Here is a 23,532-nt window from a genome sequence, read left to right as displayed (position 1 = left end):
GATGGCATTGGCTGCTGAGGTGCTAGAGGCAGGCTGGGGGAGCCACAGCCCCGCACACCCAGGCAGCAGTCCCTAGATCACGTGCATGCCCTGAAAGCAATGCTGAAATGGGCAATGTCCCCCTGGAGGGGACAACGGCAACAGGTGCCCGGGCTGGGGCCAGGTGCTTCCCACACACCACATGGTAGGAAGGAGAGCAGGGCAGGCAGGGCCGCCTGGTGTCTTCTCAAGAAGCTGTTTCTGGCTCTTCAAGCTGAGGAGAGAGGCATTGCATCCTGGGCAGCCTGCATCTGCCCTTCTCCTTTGGCTTGGGGTAAATGACAGCTCAAAGAATTTCCTCACAAACACAACGGCATGTTGTCAGCATTCCTGCCAGCCCGCGATGGGGGCCAGGCCCAGCTCCACATATAGATCCTGCTGGACCAGGAAAGATTCACCATGAAAAGACCAGCGATCAAAAGAAGGCCGGGCGCAGTGGCTCAAGCCTGTAATCCCAGCACTTTGGGAGGCCGAGACGGGCGGATCACGAGGTCAGGAGATCGAGACCATCCTGGCTAACATGGTGAAACCCCGTTTCTACTAAAAAATACAAAAAAATAGCCGGGCGAGGTGGCGGGCGCCTGTAGTCCCAGCTACTCGGGAGGCTGAGGCAGGAGAATGGCGTAAACCCGGCAGGCGGAGCTTGCAGTGAGCTGAGATCCGGCCACTGTACTCCAGCCTGGGCGACAGAGCAAGACTCCGTCTCAAAAAAAAATAAAAATAAAAATAAAAATAAAAAAACAAAAGAAGCGAGCACAGGCGCCAAGCAAAGGCTCGGGCAGGGAAGAAAAACAGAAAAAGACATCAAAGAATGGAAAACACAAAGTTTTTGTGTTGACACAGTATTGACACAGGGTAGCTGAAAATTGTAATCAAACGCATCAACAAAACTCATAAAACTTAATGGAGGAATCATCTTTCTAAAAACAGGGAAGAGAAGAAAAGACGAGCAGCCAGGCATGGTGGCTCATGCCTATAATCCCAATACTTTGGGAGGCCAAGGTGGGCCTCAAGGTGGACTTGAGCTCAAGAGTTTGGGACCAGCCTGGGCACATGCTGAAATCCCGTCTCTACATAAAATATAAAAGTCAGCCGAGTGTGGAGGTGTGCACCTGTAGTCCCAGCTACTCAAGAGGCTGAGATGGGAGGCTTGAGCGCCAAGGCTGCCATGACCAGAGACTGTACCCCCGCACTCCAGCCTGCTGGACAGAGTGAGACCATGTCTCAAAAAAATAGATAAGAAAACAAAAGGACACAGAACGGGGTAAAGATTTGCAAATATCCATCTGTCAAGGGATTAATAACCACAACATATAAGAAGCTCAGACAACTCAACAGCAAAAAATAAAATAACATAACTCAATTAAAAAATGGGCAAAAGATCTGAACAGATATTTCTCAAAAGAAGATACACAAATGGCCAATAGGTACATGAAAAAATGTTCAACATCACTAATTGTCAGAGAAATGTAAATCAAAACCACAATGAGATATCATTTCACCCAGTTAGAATAATTTTTATTAAAAAGACAGACAATAGCAGATGCTGGCAAGGATGTAGAGAAAGGGAGCCCTCATATGCTACTGATGGGAATATAAATTAGTACAGTCATTATGGAAAAGAGTATGGCATTGCCTCAAAAAACTAAAACTAGAGCTACCATATCATCCAGCAATCCCACTACTGGGTAGATAATCAGAGGAAAGAAAATCAGTATGTGGAAGAGATACCTGCACCCTCGGGTGCACTGCAGCATTGTTCACAACAGCCAAGACATGGAATCAGTCTAAGTGCCCATCAATAGATGAATAAAGAAAATGTGGTATACGCACACAGTGGAATACTACTCAGTCACAAAAAAGAATAAAATTGCCACGGACAGTGGCTCATGCCTGTAATCCCCGCACTTTGGGAATCCAAGGCAGGAGGATTGCTGGAGCTCAGGAGTTCGAGACCAGCCTGAGCAACATGACGAAATCCCATCTTTACAAAAAATACAAAAAAAAAAAAATTAACCTGTAGTCTCAGCTACTCCGGGGCCTGACGCGGGAGGATCAGTTGAGCCGAGATCACACCACTGCACTCCAGCCTGGATGACAGAGTGAGACCCTGTCTCACAAAAAAAGAAAGAAAAAAGAATGAAATCCTGTCATTAGCAGCAACATGGATCGAACTGGAGGTCATTCTGTGAAGTGAACTAAGCCAAGCACAGAAAGACAACACATGTTCTCAGTCATTTGTGGGAGCTAAAAAAAAAAAAGTGGACCTTCTGAAGATGGAGTAGACTGATGGTTACCAGAGACTGAGAAAAGTAGCAGGTGGCTTAGATGAAGAAAAGTTGGTTAATAGGTACAAATATACAGTTGGATAGACGAAATAAGGTATAGCGTTTGGTATATCAGCAGGTTCACTACAGTTTACAATAGTCTATCGTACATTTCAGAATAGCTAAAAAAGAATAATCTGAATAGTTCTGACACAAAGAAAAAACAAATATTTAAGGTGATGGATATCTCAGATACACTGATTTGATTTTTACAATCATATGAATGTATTAACTTATCACATATACCCTGAAACTATATACATTTAATATGCATCAATTTAAAAATCATTTTAATTAAAAAAAAAGAAGAAGCTGGGTGTGGTGGCTCAAGACTGTAATTCCACAACTGTAAGAGGCCAAAGTGGAAAGATTGCTTGAGCCCAGGAGTACAAGACCAGCCTGGACAATATGATGAGATCCCCATCTCATTGATTAATTAAGTGATTGACTAGATAGAGTAGATAGATAGAGATAAATAAATAAATAAATAATAAATGAGCTGGGCCTGTAGTCTCAGCTACTTGGGAGGCTGAAGCCAGGTGATGGCTTGGGCCCAAGAGTTCCAGGCTACCATGAGCCATGATTGCACTACTGCACTACAGCCTGGGCAACAGAGCAAGACCTTGTCTCAAGAAAACTTTTTTAAAAAGAGGCCCGGCATGGTGGCTCACACTTGTAATTCCAGCACTTTGGGAAGCCAAGGTGGGAGGATCACTTGAGGTCAGGAGTTCAAGACCAGCCTGGCCAACCTTTGCCATGCCCAACATGGCAAAACCCTGTCTCTACGAACAATACAAAAATTGGCTGGGTATGGTGGCATGCATCTGTAATCACAACTACTTGGGAGGCTGAGACAGGAGAATCTCTTGAACCCAGGAGGCAGAGGTTGCAGTGAGCTGAGATTGTGCCACTGCACTCCAGCCTAGGTGACAGCAAAACCTAGTTTCAAAAGAAAAAAGAAAAGAAAAGTAAAAGAGAAAAATGCAAAGCAGAGCTCAAAGAAGATATGGCAAGACAACGCAAGACAAATAGATGGAAATGAAAACTTCCAGCTCATAGAAATGAAAACTTCCAGCACAAGAAGGAAGTCTGCAGTGGAAAGGACACAAAGACAAACCCCAAACACAGCAGGCAACAGGGGCAGAATTGAGAAGGGTCCCTTCAACGAATTTCAGATCAAAAAAGAAATTTGACCTGAAATTCAAAATTAAATTCAAAGCTGCAAAACATCCACAAAACAATAAAATCAAGAAGTGAGTGTTCGAAAGAAAATCCATGTGCTTAAAATGCTTGTATTAATAAAAAGAATGGAAACAAATAATTTAAGCAACTGCAAATAAAAGACAGAAGACCAACAGAGAGGGTAATTAAGATAGCAAAATGCTTAGCAATGGGCCAGGCACAGTGGCTCAAGTCTGTAATCCCAGCACTTTGGGAGGTCGAGGCGGGCGGATCACCTGAGGTCAGGAGTTCAATACCAGCCTGACCAACATGGAGAAACCCCGTCTCTATTAAAAATACAAAAAAATGAGCCAGGCATGGTGGCGCATGCCTGTAATCTCAGCTACTACTTGGGTGGCTGAGGCAGAAGAATTGCTTGAACCCGGGAGGCGGAGGTTGTGATGAGCCAATATTGCACCACTGCACTCCAGCCTGGGCAAGAAGAGCGAAACTTTGTCTCAAAAAAAAAAGGAAAGAAAGAAAAATGCTGAGCAGGCCCGGCACGGTGGCTCAGGCCTGTAATCCCAGCACTTTGGGAGGCCGAGGCGGGTGGATCACGAGGTCAGCAGATCGAGACCATCCTGGCTAACACGGTGAAACCCCATCTCTACTAAAAATGCAAAAAATTAGCCTGGGTGTGGCCGCGGGTGCCTATAGTCCCAGCTACTTGGGAGGCTGAGGCAGGAGAATGGCGTGAACCCGGGAGGTGGAGATTGCAGTGAGCCGAGATTGCACCACTGCACACCAGGCTGGGCCACAGAGCCAGACTCCTTCTCAAAAAAAAAAAAAAAAAAAAAAAATGCTGAGCAAATGAATGGAAATTGTTTTTGAATTTTTTGTATTAAAAATTTCAACTAGCTGGGCGCCGTGGCTCACGCCTGTAATCCCAGAACTTTGGGAGGCCGAGGCAGACAGATGACGAGGTCAGGAGTTCGAGACCAGCCTGACCAACATGGTGAAACCCCATCTCTACTAAAAATACAAAAATTAGCTGGGTGTGGTGGTGCATGCCGATAATCCCAGCTACTCAGGAGGCTGAGGCGGGAGAACTGCTTGAACCTGGGAAGTGGAGGTTTCAGTGAGCCAAGACTGCGCCCCAGCACTCCAGTTTGGGTGACACAGCCAGACTGTCCCAAAATATAAGTAAAAATAAAAATAAATAAAAAATAAACAAAAAAAATTCAACTGATGAAATTAAAAAAAAAAAAAAAATGGGAACAACCTAAAAGACAAATCCTCAATTCTCAGAGACTTCGCTCCTCTACAGAAATACCACTGCAAGGTGCCTCTTGGGTGCGTAAATCCACGAGGGTTGGGATTTTGTCTGTTTCCTCCTATGCTGTGTTCCAGGCACATACAATAGTGCCTTATTGCAGGGAATAAATAAATATTTGTCCACTGAATAAATGATGAATTTTCCAGGAAAATGTAAGTTACCAAAACTGATCAGAAAAGAAAGACAAGAAATCTGAACAACTAGTCACCACAGATTAAAAAGTCAACGTCGTAAGAGCACCACGCCTTAGGAGCAGGCAACACCATCACTACCTTCAGTTATTTCCAACACAGAAACAGAAGGAAAATTCCCAAGTGCTTTTTACGCAGCCAGCATAGCAATGAAACAAAATTCAACCAAGAAAATACACAGATATTAATGTGAAAATTTTAAGTAAATGACTTGTAAACCGAATCCAGCAGAGGACTATTCCATAATCAAGTGGAATTATTTCTAAGGATGCAAAGGCTGGGCCAATATTTAAAAAGCCATTAACGTAACTGACCAAAGAGATCAAAAGAGAAAAATCCTAAGACCAAATTATCAGTTCCATGGATATAAAAAAGCATTTGAAAATTTAATCTCTAGGCCGGGTGTGGTGGCTCACGCCTGTAATCCCAGCACTTTGGGAGGCCGAGGCAGGTGGATCACAAGCTCAGGAGATCGAGACCATCCTGGCTAACACACTGAAACCCCATCTCTACTAAAAATACAAAAAATTAGCCAGGCATGGTGGCAGGCGCCTGTAGTCCCAGCTACTCAGGAGGCTGAGGCAGGAGAATGGCGTGAACCTGGGAGGCGGAGCTTGCAGTGAACCAAGATCGCGCCACTGCACTCCAGCCTGGGTGATAGAGGGAGACTCCGTCTCAAAAAAAGAAAAAAGAAAAGAAAATTTAACCTCTATCTTCCATTTCAAAACTCTTTCCTCACTTGGCAAGAGGCAGACCCTTGAGCGCTGGCCTGGTCCATCTGTCCCTCAGCCTGATGGCACAAAAAGCCAAAAGCCCTTGGTCTCTTTGCCCCTGTGACCTGAGTGCACTGATCTCAGGACTCCAGGAGAATCTCCCAGAACAGAAAGGAGGCACTCATACCCTTGTGTGGCTTACAACCTGCCCTGCTTGCTTACTGGTTTTGGTGGTAAACCTAAGGGAAAGCGACTTGAAACAAGCCCAAGTCATCATTGTCACCCACCTTCCCACCCTGGCCATCCTTTCTGGTCTGGCCCAGCTCACTTGGCAGCAGTGGGGTCAAATGGGAATTGACAGACGCAGCCCTCACTCTGCCTACACCTGCAGGCCCTGCTGGCCGCTGGTCCATCTTAGTCACACGCCTGCCCCCAGACCTACACACGGGCAAAGCCACCACTGCCTAGAGGTTCGCTCTTCCCATCACTAGGCATGTTTGCCACATGGAGATTTGACCCACACGACTAAAGAAGGTCGATTAATGTCAAAAGTTCAAAGAAACATGATTGCAGGAGAGAAGTCATACTGTTTGTATACACTTTGAGATAGTCACCAAGAACTACTGTTTTGTTAACTGACAAGTATTCATTAAACTCATTTTGAGAAAATGGATTTCTACTGACCAGTAAACTAAAAGTGTGCAAAAGCATTTCAAATATCATTTGAAATTTCATGCATTTCAAATATAATTATGAAGAAATCCAGAATCATTACCATGAATTTGCTCGGCATTTTGCGATCTTAACGACCGTCTATGTTGGTCGTCTTTTATTTGCAGTTGTAGTACTGCCCTTTACCTTTCAAGTCTCATTACCTTCACTCAGTGGTCAATAACCAGATCTCTAGCTTTTCATGTAAAGTGTTTTCCATGGGATTTGAATGTCACTGACAAGCCAAAAAAAAAAAAACTATCGTTTTCAGTTCTTTTCTTGTTTACTGCAATGATGGTTCTTCAAACTCAAGAAAGTCTTGGTCCATGGTACTATCCAATAAAATCCAAGCAGCAAAAGTCAGCTACTTCTTTTAAGATAAAGAAGAAAAATCCAATAATATATTTGACTCCCTTAGGAGAATCGATTTCAATTCATTTTTCAAATCTCAGAAAATGACATTTCAGTTAACCTCAAAGATACAAAGATACTGAAGATAAAATCCTCTGGGTTTTTTGAGAGATTTCTTAAGATCAAGAAGTTATATTAAGTAGCACTGGCAGAGTGTGCACCTTCAGGCAGTACAAGATTATGGAACCTTCTGTCTACCCATGTGGTCTCTCCCCATGTATCCCTATGTATATCTAGTTAAGGAGAAAGCAACAGAACTTAGCAAGTAAGGGGCTTTGAGGTCAGTTTGGGTTAAAAGCCTAACTAGGTCAGAATCCAAGGTCTATCATTTACTAGTTAAGTGGCCTTGGACAGGTAACTATTCTCTCTGAGCCTGTTTCTTCATCTGTAAAACAGGAACAATAACACCTACCAATAATGATTGCTGTGAGAAGTAAATGAAATATTTGTACAGTGCTAAGCAGTGACACACAGTCCAGAGCTAAATCACTGGTAGTTAAGCCATCAGCCTTGTGAATGTGATACAGCCACTGGTCAAATCCTATAGCCTAGTTTATTACACAGGACACTTAGCTGCTGCCCTATACAAAATTTATTTGTAAGAATTTTGTCTTAGGCAGGGTGCACTGGCTCATGACTGTAATCCCAGCACTTTGGGAGGCCAAGGCGGGCAGATCGCTCGAGCTCAGGAGTGTGAGACCAGCCTGGGCAACATAGCGAAACCCTGTTTCTACAAAGAAAAAAAAAAGGAATTTTCTCTCATTATAACAATTAGAACAACACTTATTGAACAAACTATATGCCAGGTACTGTTTTAAGTGCTTCAATTAAGTGTATTAACCCATTTAATTTCATAACAGCCACCAGGTGGCGGGGGGGGAGATGCTTATTTTATTGGCAAAGGAAACTGAGGCCCAAGGTCACATAGTTAATAAGTGCTAGAGTCAAGATTTAAAACTTAGGTGTCTGGGTAGCATATATTATTTTACTAACGCTGCTGCCTCTCTGACTGTAACCTACTTAAAAGCAGACATGGGCTGGGTGCGGTGGCTCATGCCTGTGATCCCAACACTTTGGGAGGTGGAGGTGGGCAGATCACAAGGTCAGGAGTTCAAGACCAGCCATGCCAAGAGGTGAAACCCCGTTATCTACTAAAAATACAAAAATTAGTTGGGTGTGGTGGCGGATGCCTGTAGTCCCAGCTACTCGGGAGGCTGAGACAGGAGAATCGCTTGAACCCAGGAGGTGGAGCTTGCAGCGAGCCGAGATCACACCACTGCACTCTAGCTTGGGCAACAGAGCAAGACTCCATCTCAAAAAAAAAAAAAAAGCAGACATCATTTATATCTTTAACACATATTGCTGCACAAAATTATGTATTAAGTATTTCATGTGGCAGTGAACTGTGTTTCTATCTCTTTATCTGTCCCTCAGTGCTTTAGGCATAATACATTCTCAAAAGTTACTCAAATAGATGAAAACCAGTACAGGGCTCTAACAATGGTCATCTTCCCCCCGGCTCATCTCATCCCCTACCTCACTCCCCCTGACGCATTTGCTCTATCCACGTCAGCTCTCTTGCTGTCCTGAATTGCCATGTGCATTGCTTATGCTCTGGGGGCTCATTCAGTTGATAGTCATTTGTTGAACACCTACTATGTGACAGTCATGAATAGGCACTGGAAACTACAAGATAAAAAATAGGCCCCCAGTAGTGTGAAAACAGTTAAATCCGAAGATAGTTACTTAATACTTAATTATTAATTATTAAGTAATACTTAATATTAGTGGTACACTTAATATTAGTGTACCAATGTTAATTTCTAAGCTTTGATAAATATATCATGGTTATGTAAAGTGGTAACATTAAGGGAAGCTGGGTGTAGGGTAAAGAACTTTCTATGTATCTTTGCAACTCTTCTAAATACTTTAAATTGTTTCAAAATCAAACGATTTTTTTTTAAAACAACATACAGTCCCTACCTTCAGGAACTCAAATTCTAGAGGAAAAGGTAGGCGTGTAAGCAAATGAGTCCACCAAAGTGAGAACTTCCAGGTCAGAAGTCATGTTCGGGACAGGATGTGAAGGGGAAGGAGGCAGGACGGCTGTGCCAACCCTGTTATCCAGTAAAACCGTTTAACCTCCTGAAGCCTCCAGTTTACTCCTCTGCAAAATGGGAACTAGACACGGGTCCTTGCAGGGCTGGTGGGAGATCTGCAAACCGAAGTCACCATGGGACCGCTCATACTGTCAGCAGCCAGGCCGAGCAGCACCTGCCGCCCTCCGAGTGACCCACCTGGAACTCCAGCCCGTAGATCACTGGTGCATCGTCCTCCATGCTGCGGGGAAGCGACCAGACCCAGGCCACTCACACGCTAAGGCCCTCGCTACGGCCAGCGCGTCCCCACCTCGCGGGCGTGTTCCCAGCGCCCATTCATTCCCTCCGCGCAGCAAACGACTCCCAACTGGCAGCCTTTCTGGACCAGAACAGCTTCCGTAGTGGCCACTTCCTATTTTTCGGATGTGTCATCAATCTGTTCCTCACCAGCGACCAATGGCAGCTGCGCTGGCTTTTGCGCATGCCCACTTGGGCTCACATCCGGGCTCTCAGCTCGCTGGCCACTGGAGGTGAGAACCCGGCCAAGAGGAAATAAGGTGGTGGGCGGAGCGGACTGCGGAGGCTGACTCTGGGCGCAGACCGTCGGCAGCGAGCGGCGATTAGCCTTAGCTAGCCATCGCATCAAAGAATCGCTCGCGCCGTAGTTGGGCGCCACCATGTATTGTCATTTGTACTGTACTTGGCGTTCCTAAGCGCTGGGTCAGCGCTTCACATGCAGTGCCGTAAGGAGCTTCATCCAACCCTATGAATAAGCTGTTACACTCCCATTTTACAGATGAGACGCTGCAAAGTTGAGTAACACAGTCGCAGCGCGCATTAGTCCATTGGGTAGCCAGGATGGGCATCTGAGCTGACTCCCTTAGGTTCGGCCCCAGGTGCCCTAAGTCAGGGCCATGCCAAATGTATTTCTGCAGGTGCCCAGCACTGTGTGGCAAAGGAAGCCCTACCAAGGATAGGGTTATCATGAAAGCCGGCACCGCACCACTGGTGTTCCTGGACCAGCATATGCCTCCGAATAGGAGTCGGAAGGGGAGGTCCTGGGGTTCCTAGAGGTCTCCAAAGAATGAAGACTTGCGGTGGAGAGACCGCCCCTATTACGCATCCCGCCCAAAGTCCCTGCCCTGGCCTTGGGCCAGCAGAAATGGCATTGCAAGGACTCCAAAATACATCATAGCTGAACCACGCCGCTAGCCTGTTTCCACCAGGGCTTCCAGGACCCCGCACCTTTCCTCAATTTCTGTGATTAGCTTTCCCCTCTACCCTTTATTGATCTCCGTGATGGAAATGGTTGGGTCTGGTTTTGCTCAGTTGAGCATGGCACGTGGTATGGAGTTAAGGCTGGATGAGTATCTGTTGAGTGGATGAGATTTTAGAGATAACATTAGAAATCAAGCAGGCCGGGCGCGGTGGCTCACGCTTGTAATCCCAGCACTTTGGGAGGCCGAGGCGGGTGGATCACAAGGTCAGGAGTTCGAGACCTGCCTGGCCAACACAGTGAAACCCCCGTCTCTACAAAAAATACAAAAATTAGCCGGGCGTGGTGGCACGCGCCTGTAATCCCAGCCACTAGGGAGGCTGAGGCAGGAGAATCGCTTGAACCCGGGAGGGGGAGGTTGCAGTGAACCGAGATTGCGGCACTGCACTCCAGCCTGGGCGACAGAGCCAGACTCGCTCTAAAAAAAAAAAGGAAAGAAAGAAAAAGTAAGAAAATGGCCCAGAAAAAAGCAAGTAAGCAATGGCCCAGACATGAGAATCATCCTATTCAACCGCTCCGTTTGCCAATACTGCGGAGCTAACAGGGCCTTCATACTTCGGGATTAAATCCACCCACCTATCACTGATATCTTTATCATCAATTTTATTATACAAGTACTGCAGCTGCATGGTAAGAAACTTAGAAAATACAGATAAACACAAAGACAAATCCCTAGAAACATTGATTTCTAGGCTATGCTGGCCAATAAAAATAGCCTAAGGGACTCCCTTTCACCCGCCGCATCTGCCACAGGCTTGCCTATTGCCTCTGAGTGACAGAATCAGGCTAGATGGAGTGTAGTCTCCGTTCCTATTTCCAAGTACAGGGTCCGTTTCCCTCAACTACCGGCTCCTGGTTGCCTGGACGCGCTCACACCTTGGGCTCCAGGCCCCCCTCGCAGCCGACGAACCGGAAACGAACGCCATTTCCGGCCTGGGACCATGGCCACGGGTTCCTGCACCAGGCATGCGCGGAAGTAGGCGTGCCGCGGCCCGGCACGCGCAGGCGCACAGGGCTGCCCGGGCTGCTGGTTCCTCTCGGATTCCCGGCTTCTGTCACCTTCTTCCCGGACCCTGGTCACGGCCGCAGGTGACCCCCTTCCCCCAGCCCCAGTGGGCGGGTGGCAGGTGAGGATCAGGGCCTCGGCAGTCAAGAGGGGATGGGACCGTGTAGAGCCTCCTCGGGGAGGGAGCACGCCGGCCTCGGCCTCAGCCCGGGGGATCTTCTCTGGGGCCGATGCTACAGTGGGCGTGCGGTCCGGGCGCGGGGTCGCCTGCCACCCGAGGGCGTCTGTGCTCCGCGGGCCTTGTGCCAGGCTCCACGCCGCCGCGGCCCTCGCTCTCCACGTGTGCAGAGGGCTGGGAGCGTCTCTGCAGCCCGCAGAGGTTGCAGGGAGGGGAAGCTGGTGCGAAGCGGGTGGGAAGCTACCCGCTGGCGCGCGTCCAGGCGTCCCCGAGACCCCCAGCTCCAGGCTCGGTGCCAGCCTGGCCCCCAGCAAGCCCCTTAACTTCTCTTAGGCTTAATTCACCCTCCTGCGGAAAGAGGTTACTAATGACCTGCCTGCCAAACTCAGCATTGTGAGGCTGCAATGCAGTGTAAAAGCATTTGAGTCACTGCGTAAATGTCCGCTGTTGCTACGCATACTGATTGTAGAGTGTATTTACTATGAAGACCGAAAAAGCATTTATTCAACAGAAAGCGTTAGGGTCAAAGATGTGTTTTAATGTGTCATTTTTTTCACTCTTGACGACGAAAGAGTTTAGCCCCAAGGAAAATTTTTCTTGGACCTAGGGTTCGTACCTTTTTTATGGCTACTTGAAGATATGGTGTCTTGGGATTCAAACACTTTTCGCAAATTCAGGAGATAGTGGCTGATAACGAGCCAGGCCCCTGTCGTGGGATTGGGGTGGGAGAGGGACAGGGAAAACGCAAATGAAATATTACACAGTGTTACTCATTCAGTTCTTACAGTTTGTGAGTTCTGACTGGGGCTTCACGGTTACTAAACTGGGTGTTGCCAGTCTGCTTTATCCTTAAAATGAATTACTATGCTTCGATCTGTGCAGCTCTTCACACTTTAAAAGATGTCTGTGCATGGGTGTCACTGTTTAATCCTCTTTATTCTGATTTACCAACCTCATCTAAAAGATCAAGATTTTCAGAGGTTACTTCACTTGGTCCTGAAGCTAAAAGTCAACACAGTTGTTGAGACCCTGCATTCAGAGCTCTTTCTGCCCACCCCTGCCTAGCAACCTTGCAAGAGGAGCTGAGAGGTGACCAGCACAGAGAAAAGAGTACTGGCAGAAGACCCTGTGTGGGTAGCCTGTCACCATCAGGTACTGTCAGTGTGATGTTAGGCAAATCACTTGGCCTTCTCTGCTGTATGATGGAGGTGATAATAATGCTTCATAAGTTTATGATGAGTACTAAATAATACAGGTAAAATGCTTGATCTGTAGCGAGTGTTCATTACATGGAGACTTCTATTAATACATGCTACCTAGATTTCCACTACACACCCTAGTGCCCTTATGGGAAGAAATTTTACGTGACTGCAATTTGGTAAAAGATTTATATTTACAGAGTGTCTGTGTCCAGAAAATGGACCTGAGAAACCAAGTTTTAAATGTTCTTAGGAACTTTTTATTTCTCAAATACAGAATTACTTTAATTTAATATTAAAAAAAATTTAAACAATTAATTAAGCACATTCTTGTGCAAAGCCCTCAGCTGGACAAGGAGAAAGTCAGATTTCTTTGCTGCACTGTGATGCAAAGCTTCTGTAAGCTTATGTAAGCTTAAAATCCTATTTATGGTTTAATAAAAATAAAGCCAATGATAGGAGGGAGAAAAGATGATTTCTATCACGTACAAATCAAGAACAGATACTTGTGTTTTTCCATTTTTAATTATGAAATATAAAGACTATAACACACATGTGAGATTTAAAGATCCAGTCAACCCAGTCTTCCATTACCAGCATAAGATGGGCACCATTTCCCTATGCATTGAAACTCTTGTGTATCCCTCCCCAGTCAAGCTCTCCTGCCGTCACCTTCCACCCCTCCCTCACTAAAGTGGCTGTTACTATATCCTGACTTTTTTTTGAATATACAGAGTCATGCTGTTTATTTTTCTACTCATTCTTTGTGCAAAATTATATTTGCGAAATCCAAACATAATTTATATGTTAGATACAGAACAGTTCACCACTGATTTTTACTGCTATTTTAATATTTTATGTTTTAGTATACCACAGTCTACTTATTACTGTGTCTACAGGCTGTGTTTATTTCCATTTTTTTTTTTTTTTTGAGATGGAGTCTTGTTCTGTCGCCAGGCTAGAGTGCAGTGGCACGATCTCAGCTCACTGCAACCTCTTCTCCTGAGTTCAAGCGATTCTCCTGCCTCAGCCTCCCAAGTAGCTGGGTCTACAGGTGCCCGCCACCATGCCTGGCTAATTTTTTGTATTTTAGTAGAGACGGCGTTTCACCATGTTAGCCAGGATGGTCTCGATCTCCTGACCTTGTGATCTGCCTGCTTTGGCCTCCCAAAGTGCTGGGATTACAGGCATGAGCCACTGCGTCCAGCCTGCTTTTTCTTTTAGGACTTAGAAGAAAGGTATTTTGATTTGTTATTTATAAAAGTCAGCATCATAGCTTACACTGCTCATGTACAGGTATTCCTCCATGGTATGCATCTAGCAATGGAATTGCTAGGTCCTAGGTACTATGACTGCATATTTATTGTCTCAACCAAGACTCCTTTAAGAGTGAAAGGAGACACTTAATGATTTTAAGTGTCTTAAAATGTTAAGACACTTAAAATCTTGATCTTTTAGATGAGGTTGGTAAATCAGAATAAAGAGGATTAAACAGTGGCACCCATGCACAGGCAGGAGGATGGGCTTGAGCCCAGAAGGCCGAGGCTGTAGTAAGCCACCATCGTCCCATTGCACTCTCACCAGGGTGACAGAGCAAGACTGTGTCTCAGAAAATAACAATACTAGTAAAATAATAGTAATAACTTAAACCCATGGGTGAAAAATTGTTCTGGGAAAAATCAAAATGTATAGTTATTGAAGTGATAAGATATGTGCTTTTTAAACTTTGCTAGATAATACCAAGTGGTTTCTCAACATGGATGTTCAAAGGTACACCCCTTTCAGCCCTGTTGCTTATTTTCCTTATGGATCATTTAGTGTCCTATTATTCATTTGTAGGAATTCTGTATGTATTCTTCGTGTTAATCCTTTCTCAGGTACATTTGTTTGTTTCCCATTTTTTAGATTCTTAATGATACATTTGTTTCACTTTTTTTAGATTTTTCATGATAGAACTTTCCATTTTCATATAGCAAATGTATCCATTTTCCCTCTATGGTTTGTACTTATTTATTATGCCTGGTTTAAGAGGCTTTCCCTACTCTAAAAATATATTATCTTATATTTTCTTTTGAAAGTTTTGAAGTTTTGCCTTTCACAGTTAATTTTTTTCTCCCCCGAGATGGAGTCTTGCTCTGTCACCCAGGCCAAAGTGTCGTGCCACGATCTCGGCTCACTGCAACCTCCGCCTCCTGGGTTCAAGTGATTCTCCTGCCTCAGCCTCCTGAGTAGCAGAGTAGCTGGGATTACAGGTGCCCGCCACCACGCCTGGCTAATTTTTGTATTGTTAGTAGAGATGGGGTTTTACCATGTTGGCCAGGCTTGTCTTGAACTCCTGACCTGGTGATCTGCCCGCCTCGGCCTCCGAAAGTGCTGGGATTACAGGCGTGAGCCACCGCACCCGGCCTTCACAGTTAAGTTTTTAATGTCCCTGAGATTGATACTGTGTCTGAGGTAAGGCAAGATTCCAAGTTATTTTTTCCCAGATGCATGATTTGTTGACGCATCACTTGAGGGAAATCATCTCTTCCCTTAATGTGTGCTACATATTCCCTTGTGATGGTTCAGTCTTGTTTTTTGTTTTGGTTTGTTTTTTGAGATGAAGTTTTGCTGTTGTTGCCCAGGCTGGAGCACAATGGCGCAATCTCAACTCACTGCAACCTCCGCCTTGTGGGTTCAAGCAATTTTCCTGCCTCAGTCTCCTGAGTAGCTGGGATTACAGGCACCCGCCACCACGGCCGTCTAATTTTTGTATATTTAGTAGAGATAGTGTTTCACCATGTTGACCAGGCTGGTCTTGAACTTCTGACCTCAGGTTATCCACCCTCCTCGGCCTCCCAAATTGCTAGGATTACAGGCATGAACCACCGTGGCCGGCCCAATAGTTCAGTCTTTATACCATAGATTTTTGATGTATTCTACATAAATAATCATACACGAAGAATGAAGGTTTATATTTTTTTCTTTTCAGTTTTTATTGTAGCTTTTAGTTATTTTTCTTGTCTTAATCCTGCCTGAGGCCTCCAGTATTAGGCAGCATAAAAATCTTGAAGAGGACATCTTTATCTTTTTTCTACTTTTAAAGAGAATGCTTTAAACGTTTCACCATTCATTTGAGGTTTCCTTTAGGTTTTTGGTAAATACCCTTGATTGCATTAAGGAGGTTGCGTTCTGTTGCTAGTTTGCTGACAGGTTTTATCTTGAGCAGATGCTGAATTTTATTAGATACTTTCTTGTGCATCTATTGAGATAGTCATGTACTTTTTATTATTTAATCTGTCAGTGTGTTGAATTACATAAAAAGATTTCCTAGCATTAAACCAACAGTACATTTCTGGGATAACCTGAGTTTGGTATGAAGATAAATACATTTCTGATTCAGTTAGCTAATTCAAGATTTTTGCATGTGTGTTCATGAGTGAGATGATAGTTTCCTTTTTAGTATGGCCTTGTCAAATTTTGGTCTCAGGTTATATTAGCCTTATAAAGTGAATTGGGTCATGTGTCTTTTTTCTTCTCTGCAAGAATTTTTGTACTGTAGGAATTATCTGTACGGAATCTTTGGTAGAATTCACTGGTAAACCGTCTGGACCCTAGATTTTCTTTGTGGGAAGACTTAACTACTAGTTGTACTTTTTTTATGGTTATAGAACTATCTGGTCATATACACATGGTTATTACTACTGTCTGCTTTGCATTTGAACCTTACACTGGCATAAGATTAGAGTACGGAAACCCTTGAAGTGAAGAAGCTATTTGCTAAAAATTATATGTCCCTTGTCACAAAATCTAATGTATATTATTTATATAGATGTAACTTTATAATGTCTTCCCATTCATAAAGGCGTCATCTAAATCATGTTTTGAATCATTTTTATTTGAGCATTCCTCTTGATTTTCTAGAGAAGAAACCCTCAGATCCTTACAAGCATTTTCCTGCATCTGATTTTATTTGTGTGAAAGCAAAAGTGATCATCCCTGCCCTAAATTATTAGGGCTTTTTATTACTTTGGTATTTACTTAAGAATAAAATTTATTTTTTTATTCTCTTCTCAAAAGTGGTCTGCAGGTATTAATGAAAATTTTGGACATTCCCGTTTTATCAGTTCTCTTTAATTTACATTTTATAAAGTTTTTAAGCTTTATAATTTAGAAGCATTTTACTTTAATTTTTATAATTTGGTAATTTTTTTCTAGGTGATGTTCTTTATTATTATATCTCTGATAAACAGATTTCCCTAAATCTTAGAGATTTAAAGCAGCTTCATCTTCATAATAGTAACAATTGTTTCTTAAAAAAAGTTTCTTCACAAAGGCAATACAACTTTTTAAATCTGTGAGATTGAATCAGAATTAGCTTTAGAACCTAGAATCTTGTTAGGGCTGAGGGGAGATGAGAGGGAGGGAAAATCCCTTTCTTTCATCATTAGCTTATATGGAAATAAATTATTATTTCTAAAAAAAAATACGCAGACCACGGTAGTGTCTTCAGGTCCTGCTGGGAGACTACAGAGGGCACTGCCTCAGGCTGCTTGTTTGCTCCTTGTGCCCAGCCTCTATCCCTGTGCAGGTGGGACCTGAAGGAGCAGCCTTACCATGCCCGGGGCTTCCCGCTTTGGGGTTCTAGGGCATTTTGTTCTTCAGGCTCGCGGTGAAACGTGGCAGGAAACAAAGGTTTTACTCCTTTTCATTTGATTTTTTTATTCATTTACACTTAACAATTATTGGATGAATGCATAAGGGAATTAGTAACTGACCAGGCTGAACCGGAAACTTCTTCACATGTATAACTTGGATTAACTACTTTAAAATAATGTTTTGGGAAGGCTGACTCATTGGGAATACAGTGATGGAAGTGTTGACAGTGAGAAAAGGGTAGTCTTATCTAGAGATCAGCTAAGTGTCATTTTTTAAGTAAAAGTACGTATTGTTTTATTCTGAAAAAAAATCCCTTATCTTTTATCATAGTCTCTTAGATTTCCTTAACTTGAATTTGTTCACTATGACAGTAAAACTACATAAAGTAAAAGTTTTTCAAGGAAAGGAACAAATACTTTTTTACAGTTCGAGCTCTTTGTTTCATTCTGTGGCCTCTACCAGCCAGTGGCCCCTCAACATGCCAGCTTCGGCTGGTCCTGGTTTCCCCACTCACTGGCTCTGTGATTTTGGCTAACATAGCCTCCCAAGGCCTCAGTGTCCTCATCTGTGAAACGAAGACAGTGCTAGCAGCTATCTCGGAGGGGCGTTCTGCGAATCGCATAGGCATATGTGTATATAGCCAGGGGCATAGCATGTGCCGATAAACGTTAGCTAGTTGTGTTGTTAGCTTCAGCCATCAGTGCTCAGTGAGCACGCTGTTGTTTTCTTACTGTGTAAGTTTTTCATCTCATTCTCACTGTCTCAGATTTCCAGAGTTAGGCAGATAATATGAGCTGGGGCAGGGGGGCGGAGAGCATGGGGAAGAGTGAAGAGACTATTATAAATTGAAGAGTCTTGGGAGGGCTTCATGGAAGAGGAGGGACTTAGCTGAGTCTCAGAATAAAATAGTGTTTATATGGCTGGAACCTCACACCTATTGGAATGACTACTATGAAATACAATTAAAACAAAATAACAAGTGTTGGCAAGAATGTGAATTGGAACGCTTGTCCACTGTTGGTGGGAATGACAAATGGTTCAGCCACTATGAAAAACAGATTTTTGGTGCCTCAAAAAAAATTAAAAATAGAATTACCATATGATCCAGCAGTTATTTCTAGGTGTATACCCAAAGTGATTGAAAGCAGGGTCTCAAAGAGATATTTGTACACCCACGTTCATTGCAGGAGTATCCACAATAGCTAAAAGATGGGAGCAACCCACGTGTTCATCAACAGCTAGCTGGATAAACCAAATGTAGTGTACGCACACCCTAGGTAGTTTTCATCCATAAAAAGGAAGGAAACAGACCAAACTGTCGTGTAAATAGCCCTTGAGGACTTCATGCTAAGTGAAATCAGCCAGTGAGAAGAAGATGATTATCGGGTGATTCCACTTATGTTATAGTGGAATGGTGGATGTTCCGGGCAGGGGAGATGGGTATACGGGGGGGATGTTTAATGGGGATAGGATTTTAGTTTTGCAACATGAAAAGTGTTCTGGAGATTGGTTGCACAGAAATGTAGATGCACTTAACACTACTGAACTTAAAGCGGTAAATGTTATGTGTATTTTACCATAATCAAAAGCACATGGATAAGAAGCTGGAGAAATGGAAGTCTGAGTCAAATATTTGAGTCGAAGCAATAGGCATTTTTCGGTTGAGGTAAACGAAGATCACACTGAGGGGCCTTCTTTCTGTCTTCGCTTTCAGGAGCATGGAGGACGCTGGCGGCGGCGAGGAGACCCCGGCCCCGGAGGCCCCGCACCCCCCTCAGCTCGCGCCCCCGGAGGAGCAGGGGTCGCTCTTCCACGAGGAAACCATCGATCTTGGCGGAGATGAGTTTGGATCCGAAGAGAACGAGACCGCGTCGGAAGGCTCGAGTCCTCTCGCGGACAAACTGAACGAGCACATGATGGAGAGCGTCCTCATCTCCGACTCCCCCAACAACAGCGAGGGCAACGCGGGCGACCTGGGCCGAGCGCGGGAAGAAGCTGAGCCCGGAGGGGAAGGCGACCCGGGCCCGGAGCCCGCGGGCACCCCGAGTCCCACTGGCGAGGTCGGCGGCGACTGTGCGCCCGAGGACGCGGCCCCCAGTAGCGGAGGGGCCCCGAGGCAGGATGCGGCCCGCGAGGCCCCCGGCAGCGCCGCCGCGCGCCCGGAGCAGGAGCCTCCCGTGGCGGAGCCGGTCCCGGTGTGCACCATCTTCAGCCAGCGCGCGCCCGCGGCCCCCGGGGACGGCTTCGAGCCGCAGATGGTGAAGTCACCCAGCTTCGGCGGCGCCAGCGAGGCCCCGGCCAGGACGCCGCCCCAGGCGGTGCAGCCCAGCCCCAGCCTCAGCACGTTCTTCGGAGACGCGGCCGCCAGCCACTCCTTGGCCTCGGACTTCTTCGACTCCTTCACGACCTCCGCCTTCGTGTCCGTCAGCAACCCCGGCGCGGGCTCCCCGGCTCCCGCCAGCCCGCCTCCCCTGTCTGTGCCCGGGACCGAGGGGCGCCCCGAACCCGCGGCCGTGCGAGGGCCCCAGGCAGCTGCGCCCCCGGCGTCGCCAGAGCCGTTCGCGCACATCCAGGCAGTGTTTGCGGGGAGTGACGACCCCTTCGCCACCGCCCTGAGCATGAGCGAGATGGACCGGAGGAACGACGCCTGGCTCCCCGGCGAGGCCACGCGTGGAGTCCTGCAGGCCGTGGCCGCCCAGCAGCGCGGCGCCGTGTTCGTGGACAAGGAGAACCTTACCATGCCGGGCCTCAGGTTCGACAACATCCAGGTGAGCTCGGGTCTCCTGCCTCCCAGGTCGTGCCTCCCCTCTGCCTCTGAGATTCGGGTAGTGCCCCGCAAGGGACGGAGAAAGCCTTGTTTTCAGCAATTCCTAACATCCGATTGTGAGCGGCTGTGTTCCTCTGTGCCTGGGTAATTAGGATCTGCTGGTTTCCCCAACAGAATGTATTTGATGGACTGCTATTCAGAGATGTAGAAATAAATACCAGCAAGGCAGACAGTTCTACTGTAATTCTCTCAGTTAGTTCTCCATGTCCTGTAATCCATCTGACATTTGAACTCCGGTAACTGATAAATCCATTTCTTTCTTTAAAATAGGGAAAAATACATTCCTGTAACATTTAACGTGCCTGATGTAGAATTTTTATAGGTTGAATAAGAAAAATATATATTAAAAAAAGAAAAATATACGTGACCCAAAAAGTAACAAGTCACAGAAATGTGTAAACGTTAAGCTAAATAGTAATATACAAATATTCAATCTCACTGCTAATGAAAGACAACGCAGGATTTTTTTCGGTGCTGCTTTGCCAGCCGGAGACCTCCGCGGTCGGCGATGCCCCGACCCAGGCCTCTTGGCCCAGGTTCGCCCTCTAGGCCTGCCAGGCCGCCCTGGCTTGCGCTTTGGCATATCCCGTGGCCTCGGTGACTGCTCTCAGCCCTCAGCAGGAGGGTTGTGCGAGCAACCGAGTGCGGGGGTCCTGGGGCTTCTCCAACCGCCAGCACAGGAGTAGGCTCCACACGGGGCTTGTAGCTGGACCAGGCATGTGACAAGTGACTCCCACAGTGGACTCCCGCCTCCAGGCGCGGGGAACACCGTGGCGTCCAAACAGCGACGCCCGCGACCCCGAAGCCCTAGAAGGGATGTTAGAGCGTCCACACGGCTCTTTTCGACCCGCGTCTGCAGCCGGACTAACGGGCATCTTAACAGCTCTAAACGGGCACATTAACAGACCATTGCTTCCTGTTGAGTGGGGCAGCCGAAGGGAGTGGGGGACGGAGGGTTACAGTGGTATTGCTGCCTTGGTACCTGCATTCCGCAGTGTCCTGAGTTCTTGTCCTGCCTCCAAGAGAACGAGATTATGCTGACAACCAGAGTGTGAGGAGGGCGGACAAGAGATTTATTGAGCACAAAACAGCTCTCAGCCGAGAGGGGAGGCGAGGGTGGTCCCCCACCGGAAGTCAGGTGGTCTCTCTCCTGATGTGGCTGACTCGGGCTATTTTGGGCTCAGAAGAGGGGTGCATGCTGATTGTGAGTATGCAAAAAAGAAGGCTAAAACGAAGTCACCACTCAAAGATGGGAACGATAGTGGAAAAAACCAACTGGGGAAGGGTAGGTATATGTAAAATAGGTGAAGAGGGGTAAGCAATCAGATAAAAGTGCGCCACATGGGACGAGAGGTTCTCAGTCCCTTCCATGGGTCTATCCGGGACTTGCAGCTACGCTTTAAACTCTTGAGCTTGACAGTCAGGTTTCAGCGGGGACCGCCCAGTCTGCCTAGAATTTGTCTGCCTGAGATTTGTCTGCCTCCTGCTGCCATCACACTCCAGTCATTTCCATTTCCATCTATCAATCATGATTTACTGTTTGTTGAAGTGTGGGAAAATAGTCTCTCTAAGGCAGCCCAGGTGAAACCAAAATCAGTACAAACGTATTTAAGTAAATTTTAAAATGCACATCAACAGGTGCATTTCCTTTGACCCAGAAATTCCACTCTTAGGAATGTATTGTGAGGAAATCATCATACTTGTATACATATACCAGCTGCTGAGATGTCTGTCAGGGTGGTTTATAATTGCAAAGAATCTGAAATAATCTAAAAGCCCGTTATTAGGAGACTTGAATACATATGACTCACCTCATCTTTACAATGGAATATTTACGTAAGTTTTAAAATGATGCCGGGGTTAGGGGGAAGAAGGGATGAACAGGCAGAACATAGAGGATTTTAAGGCAATGAAACTATTCTGTGTGACACTTTAATGCTGCTTTCATGTTGTTATTTTTTTACCAAACCCATGGAATGTACCACACCAAAAGTCTACCCCCACATAAGCTGTGGGCTTCGGGTGACAATGATGTGTCCGCGTCCATGTCGATCCATCCATTGCAGTAGGTGGGCCACTCTGGCCAGGTGTGTTGCTAATGGGCAAGACTGTGTGTTGAGGGGGACAGGCAGTATATGGAAGATCTCTATCCCCTGCTTAATGTTGCAGCAAACCTAAAAGTGCTCTAAATAATAAAATCTTCCTCTGGTCATTGGTGAATAATAATATAAATTGTAAAATCTATTTTTAAAAAAGATATAAAACAGAATATTTAATGAGGTTCATCTCCTACTGTTAAATGTGAAAATCAGGACAGAAGATAGCATGTAGCATGCATAGTATGATAAAATTTTTATAAATGTATGTATACATATGTATCAGATTAAATCATATGCATGTCAGTTTTAGTTTATTGCAACCAAATTGTGGGACAGGATTAGTAGTTTCCATATGGCACTGTACATGGCAGGGCTCCCCACCTCCCAGTTTACTGGCCTCAGGTCCTGTGTGTGTCTGTTTTCCTGAACTGAAAGAAGGACCTACAGCCCCCTTTAGTGCAGCCACGTACCCAGTCCTGAACACGGGTGGGTAAGTCAATAAGCCAATTGTATGACTGTGACTATTTTTATTGAATTGATAGATGGCTGAGACCTAGGAGTGGTGAATTCTCTAGGAAAAGAGAAGTGACATGCTAGAGAAATGAAGCTAATTAATTTTTTCAGATAACTGAAGTGTAAGCCTATAGACATCCATATTTTGGGTATTTTACACGGCAGTCTTTCCAGAGTATTCATTGGCTAATTTACTAATATTCATATACTGTATTTATTGTGTGCTTACTCTTGACCAGGCATTGGTCTAGGCATCCTTCTCTACCCCCTTAGGCAGAATATACTGAGCATAATTTAACCTTTGCAGGATCTTTTTAATGAATACCAATTCCGGACTTTGATGTCAGGGGTATTTGGATTGTGGGATTGGATTTATTTGTCGCTGAATCCTTACCTGTTCTCCCACTCCCTGGTCTTGTCTCTGTACCCTGTACCCCCAAGATGGCTTTCATGTTCTTCTCCATGTTTCTTCCCTTCTCTCTCTTGTTTGTCCTCTCTGCTGTGAAATTCCTTTAACATCTGTGGGTCTGGCCTTTAGCACTTTCTTTCAAACCCTCTGATGCTTGCCGTTTCCTTCTCCCTCTGACTGTAACTCAGAGGAAATCTGAAGGCTGCCACAGGAAAGACTTAACCATTGCTTCCGAACTGGGTGCTGGAGTCCAAGGGTCTTAGGTACATTTGGAAATGGGCAGAGCTGTTTCACTTTGGTTGACAAAAGAGCTGGGGTGAGCATATGACATTTAGTGAGCAGGGCTAAGAGTACTCAATACCTTGCAGCAAGCTCAAAGCTTTCAAGGAATGGAAAGCA

The 23,532-nt window shown here is 45.5% G+C and overlaps 2 protein-coding genes across 15 annotated transcripts in view; one reads left to right on the top strand and one right to left on the bottom strand.

The window, feature by feature from the left end:
• Window positions 1-9,466, bottom strand: part of EIPR1 (EARP complex and GARP complex interacting protein 1) — a 167,197-nt gene extending 157,731 nt beyond the window's left edge. For 3 of the 7 annotated variants that reach the window (XR_004428593.1, XM_033176668.1, XM_033176669.1), the window contains exon 1: window positions 9,187-9,466. Coding sequence is in view for 3 of the 7 variants with exons in the window: in XM_033176668.1 (XP_033032559.1) it covers window positions 9,187-9,228 (42 nt within the window). In the remaining 4 variants the exon portion in view is untranslated. The remainder of the gene's footprint in view (window positions 1-9,186) is intronic. The other 4 variants (XM_033176676.1, XM_033176675.1, XM_033176670.1 and 1 more) reach the window with 3 other exon arrangements.
• A 1,729-nt stretch (window positions 9,467-11,195) lies between these two features.
• TRAPPC12 (trafficking protein particle complex 12) overlaps window positions 11,196-23,532 on the top strand; it is a 117,703-nt gene continuing 105,366 nt past the window's right edge. For 6 of the 8 annotated variants that reach the window (XR_004428590.1, XR_004428589.1, XM_033176665.1 and 3 more), the window contains exons 1-2: window positions 11,196-11,391; window positions 19,000-20,053. Coding sequence is in view for 6 of the 8 variants with exons in the window: in XM_033176665.1 (XP_033032556.1) it covers window positions 11,231-11,391; window positions 19,000-20,053 (1,215 nt within the window). In the remaining 2 variants the exon portion in view is untranslated. Of the gene's footprint in view, window positions 11,392-12,418; window positions 12,601-18,999; window positions 20,054-23,532 lie in introns of those variants that run through there. The other 2 variants (XM_033176662.1, XM_033176663.1) reach the window with 2 other exon arrangements.

This window comes from Trachypithecus francoisi, unplaced genomic scaffold, assembly GCF_009764315.1.
Source record: "Trachypithecus francoisi isolate TF-2019V2 unplaced genomic scaffold, Tfra_2.0 Lachesis_group17, whole genome shotgun sequence".
NCBI lineage: Eukaryota > Metazoa > Chordata > Mammalia > Primates > Cercopithecidae > Trachypithecus > Trachypithecus francoisi.
The sequence above is the reverse complement of the archived record's forward strand: the minus strand, read 5'-3'. Positions and strand labels throughout refer to the sequence as shown.